We start from the raw sequence: 27473 nt of genomic DNA, 5'->3' as shown, positions 1-27473 counted from the left end.
GCAGAAAATAACGAGTCCAGTTTGTGACAGCCTATTTGAAATGCATCATGTGCAACGTCCCATTCTCCCAGCTGAGCTAACATCTGGAATCTGGACCTTCCTCTTGCCACGGCCCCCACCCTCCCTTGCATTTGTATCTTTACACTTAATTGTGTCTTTTTCATTTTCCTCCTAAACCTTTTACCCTGATAGTTGCCTCTATTTAATTACTAGTTAACTCTGTTTAATTATCAATTAACCAATGTCTCTGTTCAATCCTGGCCAGCCTCCGCTGTGGGGTGGGCCCCCTCTCCCAGCAGCAATGCCTTCAGAACAGCACGAATTAGGTGCTGTGTTTTCTTTTACTTTTTAAAATATTTTTTTTTACAAAGAAATGCTGTGAAAGGAATTTTTTTTCAAACCCCAATAAATCCCAGTAAAATCCAGGAGATTCCCTGAGGCGCTGCAGAGCAATGCGGCCGTGAGAAGATCTCTGGGAACTGCATGTTCAGCCATGGTTAGAACAAAAGATGTTCTGGCAACCTTAAAGTTTAAGACAGGCTTTGCTGTTCTCATCAAGTTCTGCTGTTCTGCGGTTGATCCCACCCCAGCTCTGGTATCTGCTCACGGGTGCTCCCTCCGAAGCGTTGGCACTGTGAGCCTTGAGGTTCCCCAAACCCAGCAAAGTGACTGCAGAGGTCACAGAACCACACAATGTCCTGGGCTGGAAGGGACCCACTAGAAAATGTCAAAAACCTGCACAGGACAGCTGCAAAATCCCAGCAGGTGCCTTGGGAGTGTTGTCCAAACTCATCTTGAATGTGGCAGGTTTGGTGCTGTGACACTGCCCCAGGACGCCGGTTCAGCCCAAACTCTGGGGGAAGAACCTTTTCCTAACATCCATTCCAACCCTGCTGGCAGAATTTCACACCATTCCCTTCGTGGGCAGCAGAGGCTGACCCAGCTCACAGCACAGGTTTCTCCTGCAGGCTTCCTGCTCTGCCTGGCCACAGCCTGCTCCAGGCCTTTACAGATTCCTCCAGCATCGTGGTTTTTAAATATGCCATTGGAAAGGTTTTACTGAGACACTGAAAATAAAAGGATTTCTTTAAACACAGCTCTGCAGTGACTTGGGGAGCCTTTTGACATTCCCTGATGGCAGCCAGGCTGCCTTTGAATCAGAACCACTTGCAGTTATGCTTGCTACATTCCAGTGACACCCTGCCTGAGTGTCCCTGAGCAGTGATACCCGTGTTAAAGGAGCTCTGCTGAAGAGATGCTCATGTGTGAATTCTCACTCCCAAGAGCACACAAAGCCCACACAAGGGCAAACTGTCCATGGCACTTGCTGGGGCTCAGCTCAGGAACCAGCCAGGGCAGCGTGGGCAGAGCCTGGGGCACTCCAGTGGGAGAGAACACAACGTCCAGGGTGGTACAGCACCAGCTCCCACCCACACAGGGTTTAGCTCCTTAGCATTCAAATGCTTCCTCCAGCACAGCGCAGGTCCTGGGGCTCCAAACCTGCTCCTTACAGGTCACACTGCTAAAGGCAACTGGTGTTCCTTGAGTCCCACCCTGGCAGTCTAAGATCCCCTCTGATCCCCAAGGCCAGTCACCAGCTGAGGCCATTATTCAGCTCCCACTGTATCCCCTTCCACAGCCGAGTCCATCTCACCACTCCTAAAAAGAGCATTTCTGTTCTTTTCTCCCTTTTCCCTCTCCACTCACCCAGCACAGCCATGGTTAACCCCTCCTGCAACCCCCACCACTGATCCTTCAGGGGAACTTCCCTTTTGCCAGGGTTTTTACAGGAACTGCTCTGACAGCTCAGCAGCATTTCCTCTTGGGGCACAGCTGCAATGAAGCACATTCAGGTTTCCAGTAAGTGCACTGAAACTACTGCTTCCTTAACGTCATTAAGCCTGACAAAAAACAAGTCCACCACCCCACAACTGATGAGATCTACACTTCCCAGCCCACTTTTCAAACCCAAAGGCTGCAGGACCAGCAGTGGCATCCTGTTACCCCAGCCTGTGCCAGAGCTGCAGGATCACCCTGCTGCTGTTTGTCCACTAATCCCAAAACAAGGCAGTTGCTGGGCAACCAGGCACTGTTTCAAAGCCTTCCCACTCGGGAGCATCTGCAGACTTCCGCTGCACAGCCCTGCTTACACAACGCCCACAGCTGCCCAACATCTGCAGGCGGGCACTGAGCTGAGCCAGGTATCAGAGCACTTACACAACCCCAGGAAAAGCACGGCCGAGGGATTAGCCACAGCCACCAGGCATGTGGAAGCCTTGCATAAGGCAGTGTTGCAATTCCTTTGTCTGTGGAAACTACATAATTATTGTTTTTTAGAGAGCTGGAGTCTGGCAATGTCACAAACTGCTGTTCATTTAAGTTGGGACACAAACTTTTATGGATGCAACTGCTTTATTGGAATGAACATGTGCAGGGAACCTTTTATTTGGAAGCAACGACCTGCTGGTTCAGTTACCACCTCGCAGGCGCAAGACAAGGTGCAGAGTTGACTCTTTCTGGATGTTGTAGTCAGACAGGGTACGGCCGTCTTCCAGCTGCTTGCCAGCAAAGATCAGCCTCTGCTGGTCAGGAGGGATGCCCTCTTTGTCCTGGATCTTGGCCTTGACATTCTCAATGGTGTCACTGGGCTCCACTTCCAGAGTGATGGTCTTGCCCGTCAGGGTCTTGACGAAGATCTGCATCCCACCCCTGAGGCGCAGCACGAGGTGCAGGGTAGATTCCTTCTGGATGTTGTAGTCAGATAGAGTACGGCCGTCTTCCAGCTGCTTGCCAGCAAAGATCAGCCTCTGCTGGTCAGGAGGGATGCCCTCCTTGTCCTGGATCTTGGCCTTGACATTCTCAATGGTGTCACTGGGCTCCACCTCAAGGGTGATGGTCTTGCCAGTCAGGGTCTTGACAAAGATCTGCATCCCACCTCGCAGGCGCAGCACCAAGTGCAGAGTGGATTCTTTCTGGATGTTGTAGTCAGATAGAGTACGGCCGTCTTCCAGCTGCTTGCCAGCAAAGATCAGCCTCTGCTGGTCAGGAGGGATGCCCTCCTTATCCTGGATCTTGGCCTTGACATTCTCAATGGTGTCACTGGGCTCCACCTCAAGGGTGATGGTCTTGCCCGTCAGGGTCTTGACGAAGATTTGCATTTTTCCCTGGAAGAGGGAAACCCGCCGTGCTTTAGTGACCGTTCCGCTTCCCCGTACCCAGGGCAGGGCCCCGTCCGTGACGTCATAGCTCAGGCCCCCGCCCATATCTATGCAGGGGCGGGGCCTCCACGCGCTTCCCCTTCCCGCCCGAGGCGCGCGCCCGCCACCATCTTGAGGCACCGCTGCGCCTGCGTCGCCGCCATTTCGCCCGTGGCCGCCCCCCTTCCCCGTCACCGCCTCGCGGTGCTGCCGTTGAGGGCGAAGGCAACGTCCCATCCCTCCCCCCGCCATCGCTGTCTGCCATGGCCCCCAGCCGCAGCTCCGCAGTGCGGACATCCCTCCCTCCCACCCGGACACCAGCCCGTGTCGTGGCCCTCTCCCCGCCGAGCTCTCACCACGGGGCTGCTCGGCCGTTCTCACACCACAAACCTGACCCGGCGCCAACTGCGCCACGCATCCCCCCGCTCGGTGCTTATATGGCCCCCGGCGCCCCGCCCCCGCGTTCGGATCACTCCGCTGCGCACTATTTTCCTCGCGCCGCGCGCCTCCGTTCCCCTGCGTGGGTGAGAGCGGAGGGCGGCGAGGCGGCGCGGAGGGATCGGCGCCTCGCGCGGGTGCGCTCAGTCTCCGCGCGCGGGACGGCGAGCGGCGCATCCGGAGCGGCGGCAAAACCCGGCCTGGAGCCAGCGGAGCGGGGCCGTGCCTGGACCACCCCAGTAACCCCAACTTGGAGAGGCTGCCGCATGTAAAAGCTTCTGTCGGAGCCTTTCATAATGTTCAGGGGTTTAAACCCTGCAGTTGCGCCCCAGCTTCAAAAACACCTCCTTGGCCTCCACCCCTGAGGCAGGGCGAGGGTCGGCTCTGATCGCGGCCACAGCGTGAGGGGATTCCTGAGGGAAGGAGTTCGTTGCTTTATCCTGAGGCGTCCCTCGAGTGTTATTTCTGTGTGAGAGGCCTCTGTGGTGCTCTGTGTCACCCACCCGGGCACAACCTCACTGTGATGGGCACGAGTGGAACAGGTTTATGGCAGAGCCTGGTGACATCGCGCCCGTGGGACGAGGGACAGGCCAGAGAAGGTGTCTGGCTGCTGTGGGGATGCTGGGGCACCCACCGAGGGTGGGGCAGCCTGGAAGGGCAGGGACCACCCCAGGAAAGAGGGGCTGCAAGGGGCTCCTGCCTGGGCATGAGATCAGGGAGCCTGGAGAGAGGATGTGAGGGACAAAGAAAGGCCTGATGGACAAAGAGATCAGTTCCTGTAGATTGTGTGCCCGAGAGATATCAATGAGTGTGTGTATATATGTGCACACATAAAGTGGAGTATGCATCTGAGCTGCAACGGAATTTGTAACTCATAAAAATCAGGGTAAAATTAGAAATAATAGTAATAATAATGCCTCTTTCTTACTCTGTTCTCAAAGAGCACCTTCTGATAGACCTCTGCTGCACTCTAACAGGCAGCTCCTGCACCATCCTCCTCAAACTGCACAGCAATTCCAGCAACAGCTGGGAACAGAATGGAGCTTTGTCTGCAAGAGGCAGGCAGTGCCACTGAGTTCCATCTGCCTACAAAATCCTTCATTTAGCAGCGCCCAAGGAAAATGGGACACTGATAACACCCAGGGCTGCTCACCAGCAGGAAAGGAGCAGAGCTCCAGCAACAGCTTTGTGGTTTGAGGAAAAATGCCTGTGTCTGCCTGACACATGGAGCAGTTACAGGAGGGGAATGCTCTGGGGAGCTCTTTGGCCTCTGCTGCTTTGTGTTTGTATTGACACTCACCACAGCTGTAGTGATGATAATCTCAAACACTTACAGAGGGTCTAGGGTCATTTAGATGAAAAAAAAAATGCCACAGAAGTCTTCTGGTTACTTCTCAGTGCTCAGTGGCTGACACTGTATGCACTGGGAATGTGTATAAACATGAAAAATTGGAGAAGCCTTCCAGGTTTAGGTCTTTCCTCAGCAGAAATGAATATGAATGTTAAGCTTGTTCTTTTAGTTACAAGCTGAGCACTTAGGGCTGGTCAGAAAATCATCGAAAAGGCACACGGGGAAGTATTTTGTGACAAAAAGTGTGTTACTTCATGCCTGTTACTACAAACTGTCTCTTACATTCACATGCAGGGCGCATTGCACAGCTGCCAGGAGATCCAGGGAGCAATTTACAACAGGGATCTTCACACTCAGCAGCGCTGCAGCCAAACACTGGCTCAAAATAACAACTGGAAGCAAGATGAGTAAATAAATAGCACAAGGAGCTCTTCAGCCACTGTGGCAGGAAATGTCACTTTGCATTTGTCAGCGGTTGGCTCCTGCTGCTGTTGGGAACCAGGCAGTGAGACAGAACAGCTGCCACTGAGGCTGTGTAGGTCAGAGCTGTCCAAAGCTCTGTGTGGGTTTTGGTCTCTCTGGACCAAACCTCTCAGCCCTCCCAGCCCCACAGAATTTCCCCAGCCAACCCCAGGAGATCAAAGCAGGGCGGTGTTTCCCCGAGAGCTCTTCCCAAGCCGCTCACGCTGCCGAGGGGCTGGGCAGGAGAGTGGAGTGGGCACTGCAGAGCCAGGGAGGAGCTCCTGCAGTATCACAGCCGGGGAGTGCAGGACACCTGTGGTGTCCTGGCTCTGCTCCTTCCCCTTTGGGAACGTGGAGCAGCCCCTGAGCTCGGTGTGGCTGCAGGGTGCCAGCTGTGCCAGGCTGTGCGGTGGGGCAGTGCCAGGCTGGGATGAGTGGCCACTGTCTCCCTGCATTTTGGGGTTTAGTTCTTTGTCCTTCTTTTTGGGCCTCCTGTGTCCCTTGGTGCACAGAGGGGACACCAGAAGCTGTGTGTGTTCGCACAGGCCTGAGGAGAACCAAATGGAAAAGAAAACCCACCCAAACCCCCTGTATGCCGCTGGGAAGTGCCACTGCGGGCCCATTTCGACCGCACGGACCATTCGCTGCTGCTTAACGGGACGCGGTGGCTTTAACTGGATAAAACGCGAAAAAGCGGGAAAAAGAGCAGAACACCCACGTGGAGATGCCGGGGATTGAACCCGGGACCTCATACATGCAAAGCATGCGCTCTACCGCTGAGCTACATCCCCCTGCCCGTTCCGCACCTCCTGCCCGGCGGCCAGGTCCGCGCTCGGCCGGCCCCGGTGCGAGAGGGGCAGCCGGGGCCCCGCCAGGCCCGGGTGCGCTGTGGGCGCTGCTGTGTGCACAGCCGGGTGCGATCCTCAGGCAGCTCTCAGAAACACAGGAACGCGGTGGTTCGCACACAGAAAACGGAATGACTTTTGCTCCGTCGGAAATCAGAGGAATCCGTGCGGACAGAAAAAAAAATTTAAAAAAAGGCAAAAACGCAGTCAACCTCCCCGTCGGGGAATCGAACCCCGGTCTCCCGCGTGACAGGCGGGGATACTCACCACTATACTAACGAGGACGGCTTGTAAGGCATACCCCGCGGGCCAGGTCATGCCCGATGGGCGGCCGCGGGACCCGTTCCATCGCCACCGTTCTTCGGGAAGCCGTTCCTGGGACAAAACGTCCACACGCGGGAGCGCCTGCGTTGGCACCGGCTCAGCCGCCCGACGCAGGGACGGCAGCGCCCGCTCGGCGGCAAAAAGAACCTTCTCGGCGGTAAAGGAAAAAAAATATAAAAAGCTTCTGCCGAAACCCGGGATCGAACCAGGGACCTTTAGATCTTCAGTCTAACGCTCTCCCAACTGAGCTATTTCGGCGGGCGAAAACACCCTAATTGGCCGTGGATACGACCCCGCCCCGCGACCTCCTGTGCGCCCTGCCCGGCCGGTGCCCGCCGTCCCGCCCGGGTTCCGCCGCCCGCTTCTGGGGCACCCAGGGATTCACACCTTCCCGAGCCATTTCCACCCCGAGGATCGCAGGGAACCCCCAGGTACCAGCAGCGGCGGGGTGTTCCGCACGCAGCCCTCCCCCGGCACAAAACGCGGCACTGCCGGCTTTGTCCCGCCTTTCCGGCGAAGAGTTCCACGGCAGCGTCACGGACAAACCCTGCGCGGGGCCGCCCACAAAAAATGGCATCCGGTGACAAAATATACAGCACCTCCCCGTCGGGGAATCGAACCCCGGTCTCCCGCGTGACAGGCGGGGATACTCACCACTATACTAACGAGGACGGGCACATGAAAGTGATTTCTGTTTTGGTCTATGAGGGTTGGACTCGCCCAGGTAGTGCTGCCGTTGTCCCAGTCCGCTCCCGCGGGCGCTGTCGCCGCCGGGGCCAGCGCGGGCCGCAGGGGGCGCGGGGTGACCGCGCTGTCACCGCGGTGTCACCGCCAGGCCCGGCGTGCGGCTCGTGCCGTGGCTGTATCTACTGTGCACAACCAGGTCCACTGCAAGGGGATGTAGCTCAGTGGTAGAGCGCATGCTTTGCATGTATGAGGCCCCGGGTTCAATCCCCGGCATCTCCACTTTTTGCCCTCGTACTACCGAGCCCGTGTTTTTTGCTTTTTCCTGCCCCATTTTCAAAAGGAGCCGAAACTTCCCTGTACACTCCAAAACTGCCTGTTTTTTTACTTCCCGCCCCTCAGCAGAGTTTGCAGATTTGTGCTGCAATTCCTGCTAAAGAAAGGAGCCCTGCCGAGAGCCCCCAGCACCCTCCTGCCTGGGGCTGTCCCACACCCAGTGGAGCTGCAGTGTTTGACTGAAAACACGCAGTGCAAGGGGCTGCTTTCCTTCCATCTCCAAATGGTGCTGTTCCTCCAGCTTTAGATATTTTTAGTGCTTTCTCGAGTCTTGACCTCGCCCCTGAAGCCTGAGGGAGTGGTGGGAATTACAGACACACATCCAGCCCGCTGGGCTGCACCCGTTTCTTTCAGCACAGGGGACAGGAGGGTCCCTGTCCCGACTTTCTCCTGCAGCAGTGTCACGAGCAGCAGCCTATTAACACAGAGCGAGCACTGCGTTTACCAGAAGCATCAGGGAAAGGTAAGCTCAAGCTTTGTCCCTTCACTAATTAAACTGTTCCCATCTTAATCCATGAGTTTCCTCATTTTTGTGCTTCCTGTCCTGAGCTGCTGCCCAGGTTCTGCCTGCATCTGGATGTGCCTGCACAGCTCTGAGATTCTGCTCACTGCAGCATCCCACACAGCAAACATTTCTCCCATCCAGACCAAGAACTTTACATCTTTATTAGAGTTCATATGACTAATATAGTCCAAAGAGAAACTTCAGGTAAAAAAAAAAAATCCATAAAATACAATGGATAAAATTATCCAATCATTAACATTATGAAGTGCCAGCCAAACAGCTGGCAGGACTGGTGGGGAAACAGAACAACACCTGCTTTGCTTACAGAAAAATATTGCTACAGCTGGTGAGTCCATCTGCTTCGGATTTCCAAGGAAAAACCTTGGAAAGCCCTCAAAACATCCTGGAGAAAAGCAGTCCATCAACACCACGAGTCACACGGCTACTGGTGGCCACCTGAGGGCGAGCTCCTGGTGCATGGCCTCGGGGAGCCACTGGCGATAGGCTGCGAGCAGATCTGCAAGGGAAGAGCAGCAGCTACAGCGTCTGCCTGGAAAAATCCCCTCCTGTGGGCTCACCCCACGAGAGGCAGGACCAGCACCCCACTGCTGCCACGGTGCCGGGGTTTGGGTGCTCCTGTGGGCAGCACCCACAGGAATTTCTGAGAGGCATCGTCACTGCAGCACTTGGCTGCTGCTGCTGTGAAGGAATTCTTAGCATCTGCCACCCAATATTGAAGAAAATCCATTTTACCAGGAAAAAAAAAATCAATTATCCATGGACAGTACCGCCACAGATTAATACATTTTAACTGTGGTTACTACTACAGAAAAAAAAAATCTTACAATACAAATAAATAGTGCTTTCAGTCACTTTTCACAAGAACCAAACACAGGGCATTACTGCTTCTGGTAAGAAAATAGGAAATATTTGGAGCTTTACAAGTGAACTAGTCCATTTTTTGAAATTATAATTCAATAGTCCTCGAGGTACTCCACTGAAATGACTGATAATTAAGCAAGCAGAACACTCACATTTAGGGTTTTTCCTCCATGCAGCCAGCAGAGCATCACGACTATCACAATTTTCTTTAACCAGAGCCTGCAGCAGGGCTTCTGTCCTGGGCTGAAGTCTGAGTCAATGAAATGGTGCAATAAAACAATGTTCATTAGCACAGTTTAGCAGGGCTGGAGCACTCAGCCTGCCTTGAGGAACTCCACATCTTTTGAAAAGGCTAAATACAGATGTACAAACACACAACCTCTGCATACAGAAAAGTGCCACTGGCTGAAGAAAATTCATTACAAGGAGTTTCTTCCCCCCACATGAACTTCTTGTGGTTAAAAGCAGCAGCAGGTTGTTCTTGTGTCTCCTCTGCAGCTGCAGAGCCCAAGGTAAAGCACAAAGGAGTCCCCAGGGGCCGTGCTGAGCTCTGAACTGACTGAAACAGGAAAACACCTCAGATAACATCTGTCACTTCTAACAGAGCCCTCCCAAATCCCTGTGCTCATCAACTCCAGGAAAAGTCCGAGCAGACTCTGAGAAAGTTCATTTTGGTAAATGAGAGAGCGAGGGGAGAGAAAGGGAGTGACAGCCCACAGCCTTTTGGAGGTCTGTGAGTGTCAAAAAAAACCCCAGTGGCTGTTGGAAAGATGTTTTGGAAAGAAATAAAGAAATAAATTCCACAGCAAAGCACAGAGAGCAGCAGTGCTCACCTGGTAATCCTCACAGGGGTGAGCAGCAGAGCTCAGTGGCCAGGAGTGGCCAGGAGTGGCCAGGAGTGGCCAGGAGTGGCCAGGAGTGGCCAGGAGTGGCCAGGAGTGGCCAGGAGTGGCCAGCAGGGACCAGCAGGGACCAGCAGGGACCAGCAGGGACCAGCAGGGACCAGCAGGGACCAGCAGGGACCAGCACTCTGTGTCCTGCACTGCCCTCACCACCACCAGCTCCCCTGGGACACAACTTTTCTTGGTGAGAAAACTCAAAATTCATTTTCCTCACCCTGCAGCTACAGCCAAGATCACAACTTCCAACAGCCTTCTCAGCACTGAGTTTTTTAAATTTAGAAAGGAAGTGAAACTTGTCTGGTGAAGACAACAACCTGGAGTTTAAGAACTTACTTGGACCATGTCTTCAGCATTATGAGGGGGCTGGACAGCAGGCACTGGCTGTAGGAACTCAGCTTTTTAATGACCTGGAAGATTTGTTACAACAATTATCTAATGAATAAGGTAAATTAATTGTTATATGATAACAACCATCAGTGAACTTGTGCCACTACAAATTTCCATGTCATATTCTCCCATTTTCTCCTCTCCATGTGTCCCTAAGTCTTGTCCTCACTTGTTGGACAATTCTTCTGTCTCAGGGTGGACAAAGACATGGGCTACTAGCTTTTTTTACTTTGCAAAAACAGGACTTAAATTTGGGGGTGTCTTTCACTGAAATACTGATTTTTCCATGCTTTTTTGTGTTTCAGAGATACCTTCCCCACCTCACCAACCAAAACAAACTCTTCCATCCACCAGCAAGCGATGAGGAACAGGAGGACAAAAAGAAATGAAGCCATAAGGGTCATCTCCTCCAAAAACTGGGCTAAAAACTTACTGATGACATCAGGGCAGTGATGCAGCTGAACACACTCACCTTTCCTTCCAGCAGGAACCTGGCAAAGTGTTTGTAGCGCTCAATTCCTTCGGGGTAATCAACTTCCACAGCAGGGAGCTGCCAGCCCACACGATCTGCAAACAAAGAAATAAAGAAACAAAGGTCTCCTCCCTGCTCCCCCAGGAGGGCACATTTCCAGGGAGGTGGGACAACACAGGTGCCCAGAGAAGCGTGGAGGGCACTGCCAGCCCCACCAGCCCTCACAGAGCCCATTTCAGTGGGAAACACCAACAGTTAAATGCTGCAACCCCCCTGGAGGTGCTCAAACCACTGCTGAGCCCTTCGGACAGCCCGAGCTGAGCTTGACCTTGCTGGGGCTGTGGGAGCCTGGTCAAAGCAGCAGCACAGGAGCTGTCCCCAGCACAGGGGCTGTCCCCAGCACAGGGGCTGTCCCCAGCACAGGGGCTGTCCCCAGCACAGGAGCTGTCCCCAGCCCCCAGCACAGGAGCTGTCCCCAGCACAGGAGCTGCCCCCAGCACAGGGGCTGTCCCCATCCCTCAGCACAGGGCCTGTCCCCAGCACAGGAGCTGTCCCCAGCACAGGAGCTGTCCCCAGCACAGGGGCTGTCCCCAGCACAGGGGCTGCCCCCAGCACAGGGGCTGTCCCCATCCCTCAGCACAGGGCCTGTCCCCAGCACAGGAGCTGTCCCCAGCACAGGAGCTGTCCCCAGCACAGGGGCTGTCCCCAGCACAGGAGCTGTCCCCAGCACAGGGGCTGTCCCCAGCACAGGAGCTGTCCCCAGCACAGGGGCTGTCCCCAGCACAGGGGCTGTCCCCAGCCCCCAGCACAGGAGCTGTCCCCAGCACAGGGGCTGTCCCCAGCACAGGAGCTGTCCCCAGCCCCCAGCACAGGAGCTGTCCCCAGCACAGGAGCTGTCCCCAGCACAGGAGCTGTCCCCAGCCCCCAGCACAGGGGCTGTCCCCAGCACAGGGGCTGTCCCCAGCACAGGGGCTGTCCCCATCCCTCAGCACAGGAGCTGTCCCCAGCACAGGGCCCCCGAGGGACACTCACAGAACACGCTGGGCCTGTGGCAGCGGACTCGGCCTGTGCCAGGGCAGTAGGAGGGAGGAGGGCTCTCCAGAGGCTTCCCAAAGTGGCAGTAGGGTGGCAGCAGGGCAGGGATCCACTCGGGCTCCACTGCAGACACTCCTGAGGAGGGAAAGCACAACTGAATGCAGGTCCTGCAGCCCCACGGGTACACGGGCAGGGTCTCATCCCCACAGGTTTACTTGTCCCTCATTTTCCAAGTCAAGCTTTTTACGTGGTAAAAAATCTGTTCAGAGTTCTGTGGTTGGCAGGGCTGGGGCAAAGCAGACATTTCAGAAGCTGAGCTTTGCTCCAGCCAATTCTGCCAGATAAATTAAAAAACAAAAGGCAAATTTATCTCCTGGTCCAGACCTAGGAAGCCTTAAGGATCCAAATCCCAGGAGTCACAACCACTCAGTGAGGAGAGCACTGAGCCAGCACAGAGGGGAACACTCTGCCAGGGCACTGCTGAGCTCCACACAAGCACAAGCTGCCCCCAGCACTCACCTTTCATGTACAGCTTGGTGGTCTCAACAATTTCTTGATACACCACAAACTCTGGGAGCTCTTTGAAGAGGACTGAGCTGGGGTGGATGAACACTGGGTCCTCCAGGAGTGCTGTCTGTCAGGAGGCACAAAGATTGAGGCAGAGTTAACACCAGTTACTGACAATTCAATTTTTTCATTTCATCTCACTTCAGTCTCCCTCAGATGTGCATTTGTAAGCTTTCCTTAAGTGATGGAGGTTTTTAATAACCCCATCATTTCCTGCTTCACCTTCTCTGGAGACACCAAGCACTTTACAAGATGAACTAATGGTACTCCTTAGCTCTTTTAGAACATTTCCTACATGAGCACCAGGAAATGGCAACACTGCAAATTTAAATTCCACATAGAGAAGCTGCAGGCAGCCAGCACGAGCATCCTCAGTGCTGCACCCAGCCACAAACCTGGGCTTGGCACAGGAGCACCTTTCTGCCAGGCAGGGGAGGAGGGCTGAGCCCAGGCTCACCTTGTAGGCGTTCTTCCACTTGTCATCCAGCAGCTCCTCTGCCTGCACCCTGCGGGCCAGGCGGTCCCCCAGCCCTGCCAGCACGATCTGCCTCAGGTACGTCACCTGGGCTTCTGTTGGGGGCTCCATCTTGGGGTCAACGAAGAGCCCAGCACCCGAGCACACCGAGTTCACTGCGGGGAAAATGGGGTGAGAGGAGATTCAACAGGAAAAACAACCCAGCTCTGGGATGTGCCACCCCCTGCTGGAGTCCAGGGCGCCTCAGGGGGCTCTGAGACCCTGCTGGGACCCCAGGAAGGCGCTGCCTTTGACCTCAGTCCGTGGGAAAAGCTTCCAACACTCAGAGATGAACCATGAACAACAAAGATTTGAAATAAATAGTAGTTCAGTTTGCCACAGGGTGAAAATGTGCAGTTTTGGGTTTTTAGAATGGAAGTTGATGAGAGCAAGATGGAGAAATTTGTGCAATGTCTCACATTCTTCTTCTTCAACTCCACCTTCTGCTGTGACAGGGCACAGGGACATTGGAACAATGGGTTTGAGGCAGAAATTGTGTGTCTAGAACAGGCAGTGATTATTGGCACAAAATTGTAAATATAGTATGTTTTAAAAGTTAATTGGACAGAGACCACTAAAAGACCTTGAGTTTTCTATCAGGGGGGCTTGCCAGCAGCGTTCTTTCAGTGCATTAAGCTTGTGGCAAGCAGCACACAGACCTTGAGATAAGAAACTGATAAAACATCTCTAAAACCCAAAGCTGCAAGTACTGTTCATCCCTTCAAACCCTGGTACAGGACTTGCAGAGGAAAAAAAAAACCTAGTTAGGGGATCTTGGCAGGGAAATTCCAAGAATCCCAGAGAAGAGGACAAGCACAGCAATCACCCACCTGCCGTGGTGAGCTGCCCTCGCAGGCGCCGGATCTCCAGCATGGCTTTGTGGCGGAGCCCGTTCTCCTCGCAGAAGCCGCGGCTGCACCCCGCGTACTCACAGGCCCCCACGGCTCCTGCAGGGCACACACAGCAGCTCTCAGCTCTCCTGGCAGACCCACGGGGGGACAGCGCTGTCCCAGGCAGTGTCCCAGGCAGTGTCCCAGGCAGCGTCCCCTGGGCAGTGTCCCTGGCAGTGTCCCAGGCAGTGTCCCAGGCAGTGGCCCAGGCACTGTCCCAGGCACTGTCCCAGGCAGTGTCCCTGGCAGTGTCCCAGGCAGTGTCCCTGGCAGTGTCCCAGGCAGTGTCCCTGGCAGTGTCCCAGGCAGTGTCCCTGGCAGTGTCCCTGGCAGTGTCCCTGGCAGTGGCCCAGGCAGTGGCCCAGGCAGTGGCCCAGGCAGTGGGTGCCTTTCAGCTGCCTCTGGGCACTGGGGAAGGGGAGGCTGCCTGGAGAGCAGCCTGGAAAACACTGCTGGACTCGGGGCTGCAGACAAGAGCCAGGCTGGGGTTCAGGGTGCCAGTAGGAGAACAGGATGGGAGCACTGGGAATCAGCAGGAGAACAGGATGGGAGCACAGGGAACCAGCAGGAGAACAGGATGGGAGCACAGGGAACCAGCAGGAGAACAGGATGAGGGGCACAGGGAACCAGCAGGAGAACAGGATGAGGGGCACAGGGAACCAGCAGGAGAACAGGATGGGAGCACAGGGAATCAGGGTCTGTACCTAACATCACCATGAGGTCCCCCAGCTTCTGCATCGGCCCCTGCCCAGCCCAGATCTTCTGCATCTGTAAAAACCTGGCTCTCTTCTTCTTCAGCTGGGCTGCCTCCTCCTCACTCCCTGCTGGCCTGGAAGAGACACAGAGCAGCACCCGTGGGTGCCGTGCCTCGGGCAGGGGGGCACAGCCGTGACAGGGACACACAGAGCAGCGCCTGTGGGTGCTGTGCCTCGGGCAGGGGGGCACAGCCGTGACAGGGACACACAGAGCAGCACCTGTGGGTGCTGTGCCTCCGGCAGGGGGGCACAGCTGTGACAGGGACACAGCCCTGAGGGGCACAGCAGGCTCAGCACTCACCTGTCCAGCTCCTCAAAGAGCTCCCTGACAGTCATGGCAGCCACGATGGTGATGGTGTAGGGCAGGCAGTTGTGCTGCCTGCTCAGTGCCAGCATCTTGGCATAGCGGGGGGAGACAGGAAAAGTGGCCATCACCCTGCCCAGGGGACTGATGGGGCAGCTCAGCTTCGCTGCCAGCTGCTGCTTCAGCCTGGGGGAGAGCAAAGAGAGCTCATGGAATGAAGTAACCTGGAATTAGAATGAGTTCATGCTCCTGATTCTGGCAGCCCTGTTAATTTGAGGGGTTTTCTCGGGTTTTGTTATGTGCTGGTCCCAAAGGCTGGGGGAAAAGATTCCTCTTCCTAACACAGCTCCCAGCAGCCCTGCCTGGGGCTCCCAGCACAGCATTTCCCTGCCCAGACACACCCAGGGCCAGGGAAACAAAGAGAGGTGAAGCAGAGGCTGAGCTGATGCCACTTTCTGTGCCCAAGGACACCCCTGGGTGTGAGGAGGAGGCAGGAGCAGAGCAGAGCCCACAGCTCAGCAGTGGGGGACACAGGACAGCAGTGGGGGACACAGGACAGCAGTGGGGGACACTGGCATTACCTTCCTGTCGTGGGGGGCTCCTTTAGGGCACCCAGGGCTATCAGCAGCTCCTCAGCTGCTGCCAGGGCTTCCGTGGGAGGTGGTGTGGGGAAGGGGAAGTTGATGACCTAGAAACAAGAGAAAAACCCCTCAGTCCATCACTGACACAGCCTGAACGCAGCAAGGAGCTCAGGGAGGGAGGGAATCCTCCCCTCTGGCTACGTGAACCAAAGGAAAACACCTAGGATGTTTGCCAGGAGCGAAAGGAAAGGAGACACAATGGCAGGAAATGCTTGGAACAAGAAGAGGAGGAAACAGGAACACCAGAATCACCCTCAGCTGCCACTGAGGGCAGGCACCGCCCAGGGCAGGCTGCTTTAGGGCTAAATTTAAGAGGTGTGCTTTCTGAAAGTGCCTCAGTATCTCCAAAACACAGACCCTGTGGGGTTTTTTTAACCTCTAAGAATATAAAAAAGCATTTACTACTTGAACAAACATGTCTGTTAAGGCCTAGTGGAATTCAGAGCAGCTTCTGCAATGTGCAGAACCAAAATGGACTCTCAGGATCTTAACTTCTACTACAAGGCACAGCTTCAAGCAACAATAAAATACATTTCTGTTTGTTTCTGCCTCCTGAGGGCAACCACTTTAATGGGTGCTGTAGTACAAAGCCCTTTCCAACTCACCTTTTCTATATTTAATGCCTTCATTTGCAGAATCAAGTCTTCCACTGGTCGGTTGGTTATTTCTGGAGCAGAAAATTTCTCAAAGTCCATGAACACTGCTGAAGAGTATAACCTAGTGGACCAGAAGTGTTACTTAGATCCTCAAATCTTAACTCAAAAGATATGCAGGAAAAATTAGCAAAGCATTAAAAAAAAAAAAAAGGCAGCTGTGGATAGTATTTATATAATCACATCATTATTTACAGATTGGGGGATCTGTCTTATTCACAAGTTAACTCAGCTCGGAGTTAAATCCATCTGGCCATGGTGAAATCTCTTCTGGCCATGGTGAAACCTAGTCCAGCCATAAAAATAAGAGCTTTCAGCAAGAGAAAGGCCCCTGAGAAGCCAAACTCAAACCAACACCAGCAGTGACAGTTCACATTTAGGCTTCACCTCTCCCACTGGAGCACAGACTGCTGGAATTCTGGAAACTGAGGATTTGGGGCTTTCTGTGCTAAAAGGCACTGACCCTCAAGCAAGTACTACATTGGACTTGAGGCTGTGGAACAGGCTTCCAAAGCTGAGTGACAGCACTGGGGTTGTGGGTGTGTATTCTGAATAGAAGTGTGTGATACAATAGGAAAATTAGAGTTGAAGATTTTAGTATATAGTAATACATATGGGGCAAGATGGAGACTTTAGGATGAAGGTTAGTTGTTCTTTTTTCACCTTCTTCTTCCTTCTTTATGAGTTTGGCTGGTTTTCTGTAACTGGTTAATAAAGTCCACACTGCGGACTTCAAGTGGTTGGTTATTGGGTTTGAAGCAAAAATAATTTAGGTGGCATTTCACAACTGGACAGATCGTCCTTGAAAAGTTCTTTTAGACACAGAGAAGCACCCCATTTTGCACCTTGTTAACCAGAGGTACTGCAGAACTCACAGCTATGTAATGTAGATAAGGATCAATAAACATCTGAGTCTGAGCACAAACTTTGCCTCTTGTGCTGTTAATCCTGACCTTGGCAGGCAGAGAAGCCAGAACCATCACAGCAGACAGCCCCAAAGGACCCTGCTGGAAGGGGCAGGGGGATGTGGGGTGGTTTGTGGGGTGGTGTGACCTCCCTGATCCCCCCTGGGCTGTCTGCTCGTGCCCAGTGCTGACCTGTAGCAGTGGCCGGGCTCGGTGCGGCCGGCCCGGCCCGCGCGCTGGTCGGCCGAGGCCTGGGAGATCCAGGTGACCCTGAAGGACGAGACCCCCGTGACCCTGTCGTAGAAACGCCGCTTCACCTTCCCGCAGTCCACCACGTACTTGATGCCCGGGATGGTCAGAGAGGTCTCGGCCACGTTGGTGGCCACCACACAGAGCCTGGTGCCGGGAGGAGGAGCTCTGAACACCTGCGAGAGACACGGGGCAGTGTGAGAGACAGGGAGGGGACAGGGAGGGGACAGGAGGGACAGGGAGGGGACAGGGACTGGGGACAGGGACTGGGGACAGGGGATGGGGACAGGGGATGGGGACAGGGGATGGGGACAGGGGATGGGGACAGGGGAAGGGAAAAGGGAAGGGAAAAGGGAAGGGAAAAGGGGAAAGGGGAAAGGGGAAAGGGGAAAGGGGAAAGGGGAAGAGGGGGAAAGGGGGAAAAGGGGGAAAAGGGGGAAAAGGGGGAAAAGGGGGAAAAGGGGGAAAAGGGGGAAAAGGGGGAAAAGGGGGAAAAGGGGGAAAAGGGGGGAAAGGGGGGAAAGGGGGGAAAGGGGGGAAAGGGGGGAAAGGGGGGAAAGGGGGGAAAGGGGGGAAAGGGGGGAAAGGGGGGAAAGGGGGGAAAGGGGGGAAAGGGGGAAAAGGGGGAAAAGGGGGAAAAGGGGGGAAAAGGGGGAAAAGGGGGAAAAGGGGGAAAAGGGGGAAAAGGGGGAAAAGGGGGGAAAGGGGGAAAAGGGGGAAAAGGGGGAAAGGGGGAAAAGGGGAAAAGGGGAAAAGGGGAAAAGGGACAGGGAGTTGGTTTGTATGGGCTGCAAAGGGATGGCAGCACAGATGGCACTGCCAGGGGAACTCAGAGTCAGAGCAGAGACCTAACCCTGTGTCTCCAGCTCTTTGTCCAGCTCGGTTAAGCCTCAGAAATGAGCACAGGGGCTCCAGGAGGAGCACACAGCAGCTCTGAGCTGTGCTCAGGGCCAGGATGGAATTGGAGGTCCTGCAGGGCTGTGGCTGATCCCCTCCCACCCTGCTGAAGGGCACATTAGGGGGACCACAGCCCGAGGCAGGCCTGCCCCAGTCCATCCCAGCCTGCCCACTGGGCAATTCAAGCTGACAGTCAGCCCAAGGTGGGAATTTCAGCTCACTTGTGATTTCAGACAATGATCACTCCTATCTGTAAGATCTCCTGCTCACTGTGACAATAAATCCTTTACCTTTGCCTGTTTCTCTGGTGCCAGCAGGGAATAGAGTGGGAGCACATACAGGGGCAGGGACGAGTCGGATTTCTCATCTGTGGGGAAACAAACCAACGTTGTTCAGTCTAAATTCCAGGCTTAGTCCCACCAACACCTGCTCAAACACCACTCCATTAAAACCAGGAAAGCAATTGGTACAAACTGGTGCCAGTAACTGGTACAGGAGGTGGAAAAGCTGAACAGCTTTGCCATGACACGGGGCTGCTCTGCTGCCACAGCAGCTCAGCACAACCAGCTCGTGTCACAGGTGACATGAGACAGGGGTTCCTTCTTTCATATGTGCCAAACCTTCTTCTGAGTCTCCATCTCCTAAATCCAGGTCAAGATCAGAGCCTGCAGCATCACCATCACTGTCAGTGTCTCTGTCTTCATCTCCTTCATCCACAGGCACCACAGAGTAACTGTTCAGATCAATCTTGGGGAGTGCCTGAGAGAGAGGAAAGATGAAAACAACACGTCAAGAGTCGGACACAAGCAGCACTTTGCATTGCTTTGAAAGCAAAGCTGAGCACTGACTCCAAAGATCTGCGGACCTGAAGGTGACAGAGGGATCAGTGTACCCCCTAAAAATCAATGTATCCCCTGAAACATCAGTGTACCCCCTAAAACATCAGTGTATCCCCTGAAACATCAGTGTATCCCCCGAAACATCAGTGTATCCCCCGAAACATCAGTGTATCCCCCGAAACATCGGTGTATCCCCCGAAACATCGGTGTATCCCCCGAAACATCGGTGTATCCCCTGAAACATCGGTGTATCCCCTGAAACATCAGTGTATCCCCTAAAACATCGGTGTATCCCCTAAAACATCAGTGTACCCCCTAAAACATCAGTGTACCCCCTAAAACATCAGTGTATCCCCTGAAACATCAGTGTATCCCCTAAAACATCAGTGTATCCCCCGAAACATCAGTGTATCCCCCGAAACATCAGTGTATCCCCTGAAACATCAGTGTATCCCCTAAAACATCAGTGTATCCCCTAAAACATCAGTGTATCCCCTGAAACATCAGTGTATCCCCTAAAACATCAGTGTATCCCCCGAAACATCAGTGTATCCCCTAAAACATCAGTGTATCCCCCGAAACATCAGTGTATCCCCCGAAACATCAGTGTATCCCCTGAAACATCGGTGTATACCCTGAAACATCAGTGTATCCCCTAAAACATCAGTGTATCTGTAACATCAAGGCCTCCTGCTAACAAAGTGCATCAGCATAAGTTAAACCCCACCCTTGGTAAGACACACCAGTCCAAATTCTGGGTAACAAATGGTGAGAGCAGGAGCAGCCCTGGTGCCAGCCAGTCTGGAGCTCCTTCCATTCTGGTTTTAGTGGTCAGTACTCAATCTAAATCAATCTCCTGCCCCTCAGCACTCTGCAGCAGCATGAGCAGCACTGCTGGAGCTCCTGAGGGGACACTGGGGGCTCCAGGGCTCCAGGAAGAGCTGGTGAGAGGCACAGCTACCCAGCAGTGCTGTCTGCAGGGAGGCACCTGCTCCCTCCTGGCCCTTGGGGGAATTCTGCCCATCACACATTACCAGGACTTTCCTCCGCTTCCTCGATTTCTTAAATTTCCTGATTTCTTCCACCGAGTCCTCTTTGTCATCCTCTCCTCCTGTAAGAACAGCCAGTGGGACAGCTGTGAGCTGAGCATGCTCTCCTCTTGGAAAAGGTGCTGGGGGGGCTCTGGTCCCACTCCCACCTCTCTGGGGATGCACAGGGTGGGAGAAGCAAACAGTCACACTGAAGGCAGAGGGGAACTGGAAGGGACCTTCTCCCAAAATCCAACCAGCACAAAATTTAACATCAGTCATGACCATCACACCCACCACGAGCCCTTTCCAGAAACCTTGGTTTTTGTGGTTTTGAAGTAAATGTTCACATTTTTAAATGTAAAGCAAGCTCACTTCCCAGTGGGATTAATTTGCAGTTTAAGAGTTTCCACAGCATTACCTGCAGTGTTGTTTTTTTGGTATGGGAATGCTTTCCTTAATCTTCTACAGAGGGAGTGAACTTCTGCCTGGCCTGTTAAAAACACCAAAATCCCACCTGCAAGAAAAAATAAAAAAGAAAAGGAAAGAAAGGAAAAACCCCACAAAACCTTTAGACATGTCCAGTATGAGGAATTTGAGAGGTTCTCAGCTGTGAAGTTCTCCTACCTGCAGGCAGCATCCGATGGATTTTACACACCTTCCTGAAGCACTCCCCACTGTAGTCATCCAGAGGGGTTTTCTTGTTAAAATGAACAGTTACAGGGAATTGCCTTGCATCTACCTGGAGAGGAAATACCAATAAAGGGTGGGTCTGCTGTCATAACTCCACACAATCATTACAGCCTTCATGGGACAACTAGAAAAGCTCACCCTGTGTTTCTGTTCCCCTCTTGGGATTGGTACCCTACAAAACACCAAGCCCACAGAAATTACTGGTGGTGTCTGCTCTGAACACTATAAAACCATGCTAGAAACCAAAGTTTTTCACATCATCAACTCAGATTGAGGCTTTCTAGTTCTCCTGAACCACAGCTTAAGAGTTTCTCATGATAATCAGATTCTGCCAGGGCGGTTTTCTGATAAAAGTGGAAAGAAAAACACCAACTCCCAAAAGAAACAATAGGCTAAACAAAATGCCTGTTTTAAAATCGGTATCTGAAAGATTTCAGCACCAGCTGGAAAGATTAGAGTGCCCTGTTCTGTAGCTGTTTTGTAAAGCTGTATTCCAGCTCCCAGGGAGGGGAACAGTACCTGGATGACAGGAGGTTTGGCAGAGAACAGCCTGGGGTTGTCAGTGAAATCCTCCACTCGCAGAGTCGCCGACATGATGATCAGCTTCAGGGGCAGCCCCTTCTGCAGGGACACAAACCTGTCACCCCGTGCCAGCCTCAGCCAGGGCAACAAGAAACACCCTGTGTTCCCCCAGGCTGCTGCTGTTCAATTATCCACACACTGCAGCTCTCAAATGAACTGGATTTGGCCTGAAAATTCATCTCTTGGTACTGATATGTACTGCCTCCCCCTTGGTGTAGGCTCTGGGCTTCTTCAACCATACAGAAAGACAAATATGTTCAACTGAGTGTTATTTCTGCCAGATTTCCACATCACAGATGTGAGGTTTTTATTTCTTCTTTTCTTTTTTTGTGTAGAGCTGGGATTAATACACAGTTACAGTTTTGTGTTCAGACTCAGTGTTTATTAATTCTTATCTGTATTACAGCCTCACCAGCAGTGAGTTCTAACTAGCAAGATAGAAAATGGAGGTAAAATGGATGCCTCTAACTCTTTCCAAGCTTATTTAAGTGCTAACCACCCAATAACGAGGTGACATCTATATTATTGACATTTTTGACCCAATAATGACCACCTAAGGCCGGCAATGCAGACCCTTTCACCCAATTAGAAAAAACCACCCAAAACCAAGAAAAAGAAGGTGAAGAAGAAGGAGTTAGACAACTCCCAAAATCCCCCATCTTGCCCCACATATATTACTATATACTAAAATCTGAAATCTTAGTTTTTCAGGCCGTGAGATCACACAATACCATTCAAACTACACACCCACAACCCCAGTGCTATCAACCAATTTCGGGAGTCTGTTCCACGGCCTCGGATCAGATGTGGTGTTTGCTTGAGGGTCAGCACCTTTTAGCCCAGAAAACCTGGAATTTCAGCCTCCAGGGTTCCCAGCACAGGGATTCCCCCTCACAGAGCCTCTCCATGCCCCCCTCCCCTTCCTGGCACAGCTCTGGCCAGAGTAGCAGCCCTGCCCCTCTCACCTTCTGCCGGAGGGGCACGATGCGGGACAGGAGCCCTATCAGGATATCCGTGTACATGCTCCTCTCGTGGGCCTCATCAATGATGATCACTTTGTACCTTGACAGCAGAAAGTCCTGAGGAGAGAGAAGGATTTCACCACAGGATGTCTGAGTGAGGACAGCCCACAGCTACACAAGCCTGAGCCCCATCCCCAGCTGGATTTCTCACACAGTTGAATGCACTCATCCTGCACAAAGCAGTCTGGTTCCCAAGCCTCTTATTGCTCTCATTTTACCCAGCAAGACAAACTAATGTTTAGGGACTTGGGCAGGATGAAACAAATCTCTGGTGCTGAAAGCGATTCTGATTTGAAAGACTGGGAACAAATCCACACTGGCCTCTCTTCCCAGCTACACAAAAAATTCCCTTTTTCTAACACTGAGGACAGCAATTTACCTTCTGAATCTCTTTGAGCAGCACACCATCCGTCATGAACTTGATCTGTGTTTCATCTGTCACGTTCCCCTCATACCGGATTTGATAGGAAACCTCTCTGTGGGGAAACACCAGGGCAGGCACAGGAAAAAGCACAGGGAGAAGCAGAAAGTCCACGTCACTCACTGAGGGAAATGGATTTACAGAGAATTCCCAAAGCCTGGCAGAGGCTCCCACAGCCCTGTGCACCTGTGTGCAAACCCTGAGATAAAGTGTGTGACTGAGAAAGGCCCTGGGGTGGGACAGACACTGCTGGGAGAGAAACGGGACTGGAACAAGTTTCAAATGATGGCCTTGCAAACAGACTGGAGATTGGAGAAACAGAGCTATGGAAGGTGGATTGTAGTAGAACCCATGTGAGGTATTTTTAGATGATTGGCTTAGAAGCATGAGCAGCATTGTGTGGCAAAAGCTGATAGGCAAAAAACCACTTATAATGGATTGTAATTGGCTTCTGATTGTGATGGGGTGAATTGTAACACCTGCACCATCTCACCCTTCTCATGAGACTGAAAACGGAATAAAACCTTTTAAAATGCTTCTCAGGAGCCCCATCTGTGGGTCATAAAAAGGGTTTTTCTGACAACTCACACAGAGCACCTCAGTGCCAGCTTCCAGAAAGGTCCCAAGGTGTTTCACAGCTCACCTGTGTGACAGGTTCATCTCCTTGGCCACTCTCTGGGACATGGACACCGCAGCCACGCGCCGGGGCTCCGTGATGCCGATGGTGCTGCCGGCACTGACGGGGTGAGGGAAAGGAAAGGGTGGCTCAGTTTCAACTAAACACAGCAGCAGCCCGAAAAGGGACAACAGGAGTTCTCACTAAAGCCTCTAGATGAAGTGGCATCAGTCACACAGCCCCACTCTTAGCTACAGCTGGAATAAAAGCACGGACAGGGAGCTTTGGGATCCCCTCTCTGTTATATTGGTACTGCTCTGAAGATGCACGGATTACAGCAAAATTTCTCCCAAAATGTTGTCCCTGCAATTGCTTTTGCTGCATGTAAAACCCAATTCCTACCTGGCATATCCAGCCTCGTAGAGGAACTGAGGCACCTGCGTGGTTTTGCCGCTCCCTGTCTCTCCACATATGATCACAATGGGGTTCTCGTTAATGGCCTCCATGACCACTTGCTCCTCAGCAAGGATTGGGAGCTTTAGTCTTGCTTCCTAAACAGTGTAAAACGTGTTTTAGTTGTGTTGTTTCTCACTCCTTTTTTGTTTTCCTCGGGATTGAAAAGTGTTATCTTCCTCAGAGTGTAACAGCCACAGAAAGGAATTCTGCAAGCCTGAGACTGGGAAAGCTCTGAGCCAGTCCAGGCCACACGAGCATGGCTGAGAGCCAGAGCCACCAGAGCAGCTTCCCAGCAAGCAGAGGGCAAGCCCTGCACTCTCATCTGTGAAACTTCAGAGTCCCTTGAGTTTCTTAAAACAGCACTTCAAGAGAAAACTCATTTCACAACTGTCTTGTCTGCCAAGACTCGTGCAGAGCTCCTCCTGTTTCCACACAATGCCCCACCTACAACAAAGGGGACAAACCCATCCAGCACAAATACAAAACAATGGAGAGCTGAAAGGGACTTCAGAAGATTTTCCAGCAAAGAAGAATAAAGGATGTTAATAGATTCTGCATGTAAAACTAAAGATAAATGTTTCTACCCTAAAACAAACGGAGTTTTCCTGCTGCTGGACCAGACAGGTTTAAAGCTCTGACCTGGAAGAACAAGGGCCCTGAGAGCAGCCAGCTGCTGGAACACACCACCCTCTGCAGCCCCTCTGACAAGCTCTGTGCTGTGCCCAGAGCCTCACCTGAATCTCAGGAGTCCTGTCCACAGGGACAAACACTGCAGGCTGGCAGGGGACCCTGCTGGGGGCTGCCTGGGGAACGGGGGCACTGGGAGCAGCTGGAGGCTGCGCAGCCCCTGCCTTCCCCTCTCCTCCTTCTGCCTTTCCAGCAGCATCCACAGCACTGGCTGAGCACTTCTCAGTGTCTTGTTTCTGCTCTGCCTCCTCCTCAGAGCTGCTGGGCTCTTCCTCAGGCTCTGACTCTGACCCCGAGCTGTGCCTTCTCTTGTTTGCACCGCTGATGCTCCTGATCTTCTCAGGGACATCAGCCCTCGGCTCCTGTGTCACCCTGGAAACAAAATATCTACATGTCAACTGTGTTTTGGCACCTCAAACCAGACATGACTTCCCCAAAAACCAGGATGTCTGCTCCTGGAGGTTTCCAGAACTCTGCCAGGTAAAGCCTTGGCTGACCAAATTGATGGATTTGTATCTAAGCATTTTCTATCCTGGGATTTATTCATTTCTTCTGAAGGTATCTTTGTAGTTTAATCTATAAATGTACTCCAGTACAAGAAAATAAGTAAATATTTATCCATCAGTTTTGTAGTTTAGCACAACAGCCAAAAGCCTGCAGATTGTGTCACCCACATGAAAGACCAAGTTCTTTTAACTAGCATCCTCTCATACAAAAAAATAACTGTCACATTATCAAATAAAAATAGTGAATTATTGAACTCCATCCATTCTGAAGAACCTGTTTGCACCAGGAAGAAATAAAAATGAAGGGAAAGCTCAGAATGTTGCTGTTCAAATACACTGATAATTGCAAGGGTTCTACCCAAAAATCCCTTTACCTTTTAGCCTGGTAGATGCGCTCCCCAATGCCCAGTTTGGAAGTGGTGTACAAGAGTTTCATTTCTGCCTCAGAAGCCTGGACCTCGTTCAGCTTGCTCAGCAACTCAGCTCTCTGTTTGGGGAAAACAGCCAAAATCAGGGCTTGTTTGGGCCAGGAAATCATTTCATTTCAAGATTTGCACATGAGCATGACAAAGTGTGCAAACCCTGCTGTGCAGCTGTAAAACCCTCCTGCTGCTCCAGGGTCAGTCCCCCCTGGTGAAGATTTCAGCCCTGTACCAGAGCAAAAATAGAAATGGGGACTCGACATCACTGCCATGAGCAGCTCAGCTGCACCCTGAAAACTGCAGCAAAGAAAATAGATTTGAACTGAACCACTGGAATGAGGCCTGGAGCAATGGGAGCCTCCCCTCAAACCCCTCAGGGGGGACACGACACTGGCAGGACAGGCAGCCAGAGTTTTAAACTACCTCCAAAATCAGAGTTCCTGGGAGTTCACACCTCAGAATTTACATCTGAGGGTTCACACCTGAGGGTTCACCCCTGTCCACATCCCTCACCAGCTCCTCATCCTCACCCCCCTTCTCCACACACCAAACCATCATTTCCAGAGAAGAGCACAAAGCTGCTCCTGCCACAAACAGCAACACACCTGCTTTTTCTTTTCCTTCTGCTCCAAAACTTTCTGCAGGTTTTTCTTCTGTTTCTTGCTCAGGGGTTTCTTCTGCTGTTGCACAACACCCGGGGCTTTTTTCCTCTTTGCTTTTTTTGCTGGCAGGACCAGGGCGTTACTTTCGTCAATCCCCTTCAGCGTTGCTCCATCTGAAGGCAAGGCTTTGGTTATTCACTCGTGCCAGGTGGATTATTTTCAGCACACTGCTTACAAGGCTTATCGAGCACCAGGCCAGATTTAGCTTTTTCAAACAACCACAACCCTCATCCCCGGCCAAAAAAAAAATCCTGCAGCATCAGCAAGGGCAAAAGACCTCGAAACTGGGGATTCAATAACCCTGAGCTTTCTATAGCCCTGAGGGCCATTTTCCATGGTTTATGTAACAACGTGATGCAATTTTTGCCTTTTTACTCAGTTCCCCAGGGTCAGGACACAGTGTGCCCTGGGGTGACCCCCCAGCCTCCTGCTTTGCCTGGGCAAAAGTGAATTTTAACACTAAAAACTGCATTACTAAATTCTGATTAATAAAAACAGAATAATAGAATAGCCTTTTTTTCAAAAAAAGTAACATTTGAGAGAGCGAATGTTGAACATAAGAAATATGTTTAGTAGTTGTTTTAATAATTAATTAATGGGAGCACTGAGGGTCGTGATTCGGAGGGGACCCACGAGTCCAACTCCTGAACTCCCTGGAGGCACCACTGCTGTGACAGAGCTGTCAATGCAGAGCCGGCCCGATCACACAACGAGGGAATGAACCCGGCAGGAAAAGCCCCCTGAGACGATCGAGTCCAGCCTGTGCCCCAGCACCACCGTGCCACCCGCGCCACAGCCAGGGACGGGGGAGCTTTTAAAAATAACAACAACGCCTCCGATAAAAACGCAATAAAAATACAGCAGAGGCACGGCAGCAACTGCGGTCTGAGCAGCTCTGGCGCCCCTTTCAGCCCGAGCTCTCCATAACGAATGGGGCCCGCGGGAAGAGCCGCGCCGGGTCCCGCCGCACCTCCCAGCTCCAGCGGCAGCTCCAGCGGCTCTGCGGCGGGCGGCGGCGCGGGGCCCTGCGGCAGCCGCGCCTTCCAGTTGTGCCGGCGGCGCGCTCGGCCCATGGCGGCGGTGGCGGGGACGGTGACAGGGACGGGGACACGGCACGACCGGGCCCGGCCCGGCGCCGCCGCCACACGTGCGGGCCGCGCTGCCGCCGCTTCCGGGAGCGCGGGGTCTCGCGAGAAAGGCGGGACAGGGACGGGAAAGGGGCGGGGCATTGATTGAAAGGGGGCGGGGCAGGGATGGAAAGGGGCGGGGCATTGATTGAAAGGGGGCGGGGCAGGGATGGAAAGGGGCGGGGCCGTGATGAAGGGGCGGGGAGTGGGCGGGCAT

The 27473-nt window shown here is 52.9% G+C and overlaps 2 protein-coding genes and 5 non-coding genes across 8 annotated transcripts; 1 reads left to right on the top strand and 6 right to left on the bottom strand.

Annotated features, from left to right (window-relative positions):
* Positions 1 to 2393: 2393 nt before the first annotated feature.
* On the bottom strand, positions 2394 to 3827 carry UBB (ubiquitin B). Of its 2 annotated transcripts, none has more exons than XM_063415834.1 (2): positions 3588 to 3827; positions 2394 to 3164 (listed from the first exon to the last, which is right to left on the bottom strand). In XM_063415834.1, the coding sequence occupies exons 1-2, from the start codon at positions 3810 to 3812 to the stop codon at positions 2469 to 2471; spliced, it is 921 nt and encodes a 306-aa protein (XP_063271904.1). In that variant the 5' UTR covers positions 3813 to 3827; the 3' UTR covers positions 2394 to 2468. The 2 variants fall into 2 exon arrangements, with proteins under 2 accessions (XP_063271904.1, XP_063271905.1); XM_063415835.1 differs by having other exon boundaries at positions 3554 to 3709.
* A 2340-nt stretch (positions 3828 to 6167) lies between these two features.
* Positions 6168 to 6239, bottom strand: TRNAA-UGC (transfer RNA alanine (anticodon UGC)). The gene has a single exon. It is a non-coding gene; the product is annotated as a tRNA-Ala (tRNA).
* A 266-nt stretch (positions 6240 to 6505) lies between these two features.
* Positions 6506 to 6577, bottom strand: TRNAD-GUC (transfer RNA aspartic acid (anticodon GUC)). The gene has a single exon. It is a non-coding gene; the product is annotated as a tRNA-Asp (tRNA).
* A 225-nt stretch (positions 6578 to 6802) lies between these two features.
* TRNAF-GAA (transfer RNA phenylalanine (anticodon GAA)) lies at positions 6803 to 6875 on the bottom strand. Its single transcript has one exon. It is a non-coding gene; the product is annotated as a tRNA-Phe (tRNA).
* A 341-nt stretch (positions 6876 to 7216) lies between these two features.
* TRNAD-GUC (transfer RNA aspartic acid (anticodon GUC)) lies at positions 7217 to 7288 on the bottom strand. Its single transcript has one exon. It is a non-coding gene; the product is annotated as a tRNA-Asp (tRNA).
* A 223-nt stretch (positions 7289 to 7511) lies between these two features.
* TRNAA-UGC (transfer RNA alanine (anticodon UGC)) lies at positions 7512 to 7583 on the top strand. The gene has a single exon. It is a non-coding gene; the product is annotated as a tRNA-Ala (tRNA).
* Positions 7584 to 8280: 697 nt separating this feature from the next.
* On the bottom strand, positions 8281 to 27317 carry DHX37 (DEAH-box helicase 37). Its single transcript, XM_063415991.1, has 27 exons — positions 27100 to 27317; positions 26073 to 26242; positions 25420 to 25532; positions 24587 to 24911; positions 23799 to 23947; positions 23424 to 23516; positions 22739 to 22835; positions 22303 to 22416; positions 21275 to 21376; positions 20690 to 20804; positions 20484 to 20579; positions 20069 to 20145; positions 18816 to 18954; positions 18486 to 18562; positions 17242 to 17474; positions 16097 to 16208; positions 15432 to 15538; positions 14848 to 15036; positions 14496 to 14620; positions 13732 to 13848; positions 12845 to 13017; positions 12340 to 12454; positions 11818 to 11955; positions 10786 to 10880; positions 10260 to 10333; positions 9177 to 9274; positions 8281 to 8659 (listed from the first exon to the last, which is right to left on the bottom strand). Exons 1-27 carry the CDS (start codon positions 27200 to 27202, stop codon positions 8577 to 8579), a joined length of 3429 nt encoding a protein of 1142 aa, XP_063272061.1. The 5' UTR covers positions 27203 to 27317; the 3' UTR covers positions 8281 to 8576.
* Between the last annotated feature and the right edge of the window lie 156 nt (positions 27318 to 27473).

This window comes from Prinia subflava, chromosome 19 (genome assembly GCF_021018805.1).
Source record: "Prinia subflava isolate CZ2003 ecotype Zambia chromosome 19, Cam_Psub_1.2, whole genome shotgun sequence".
NCBI lineage: Eukaryota > Metazoa > Chordata > Aves > Passeriformes > Cisticolidae > Prinia > Prinia subflava.
The sequence above is the reverse complement of the archived record's forward strand: the minus strand, read 5'-3'. Positions and strand labels throughout refer to the sequence as shown.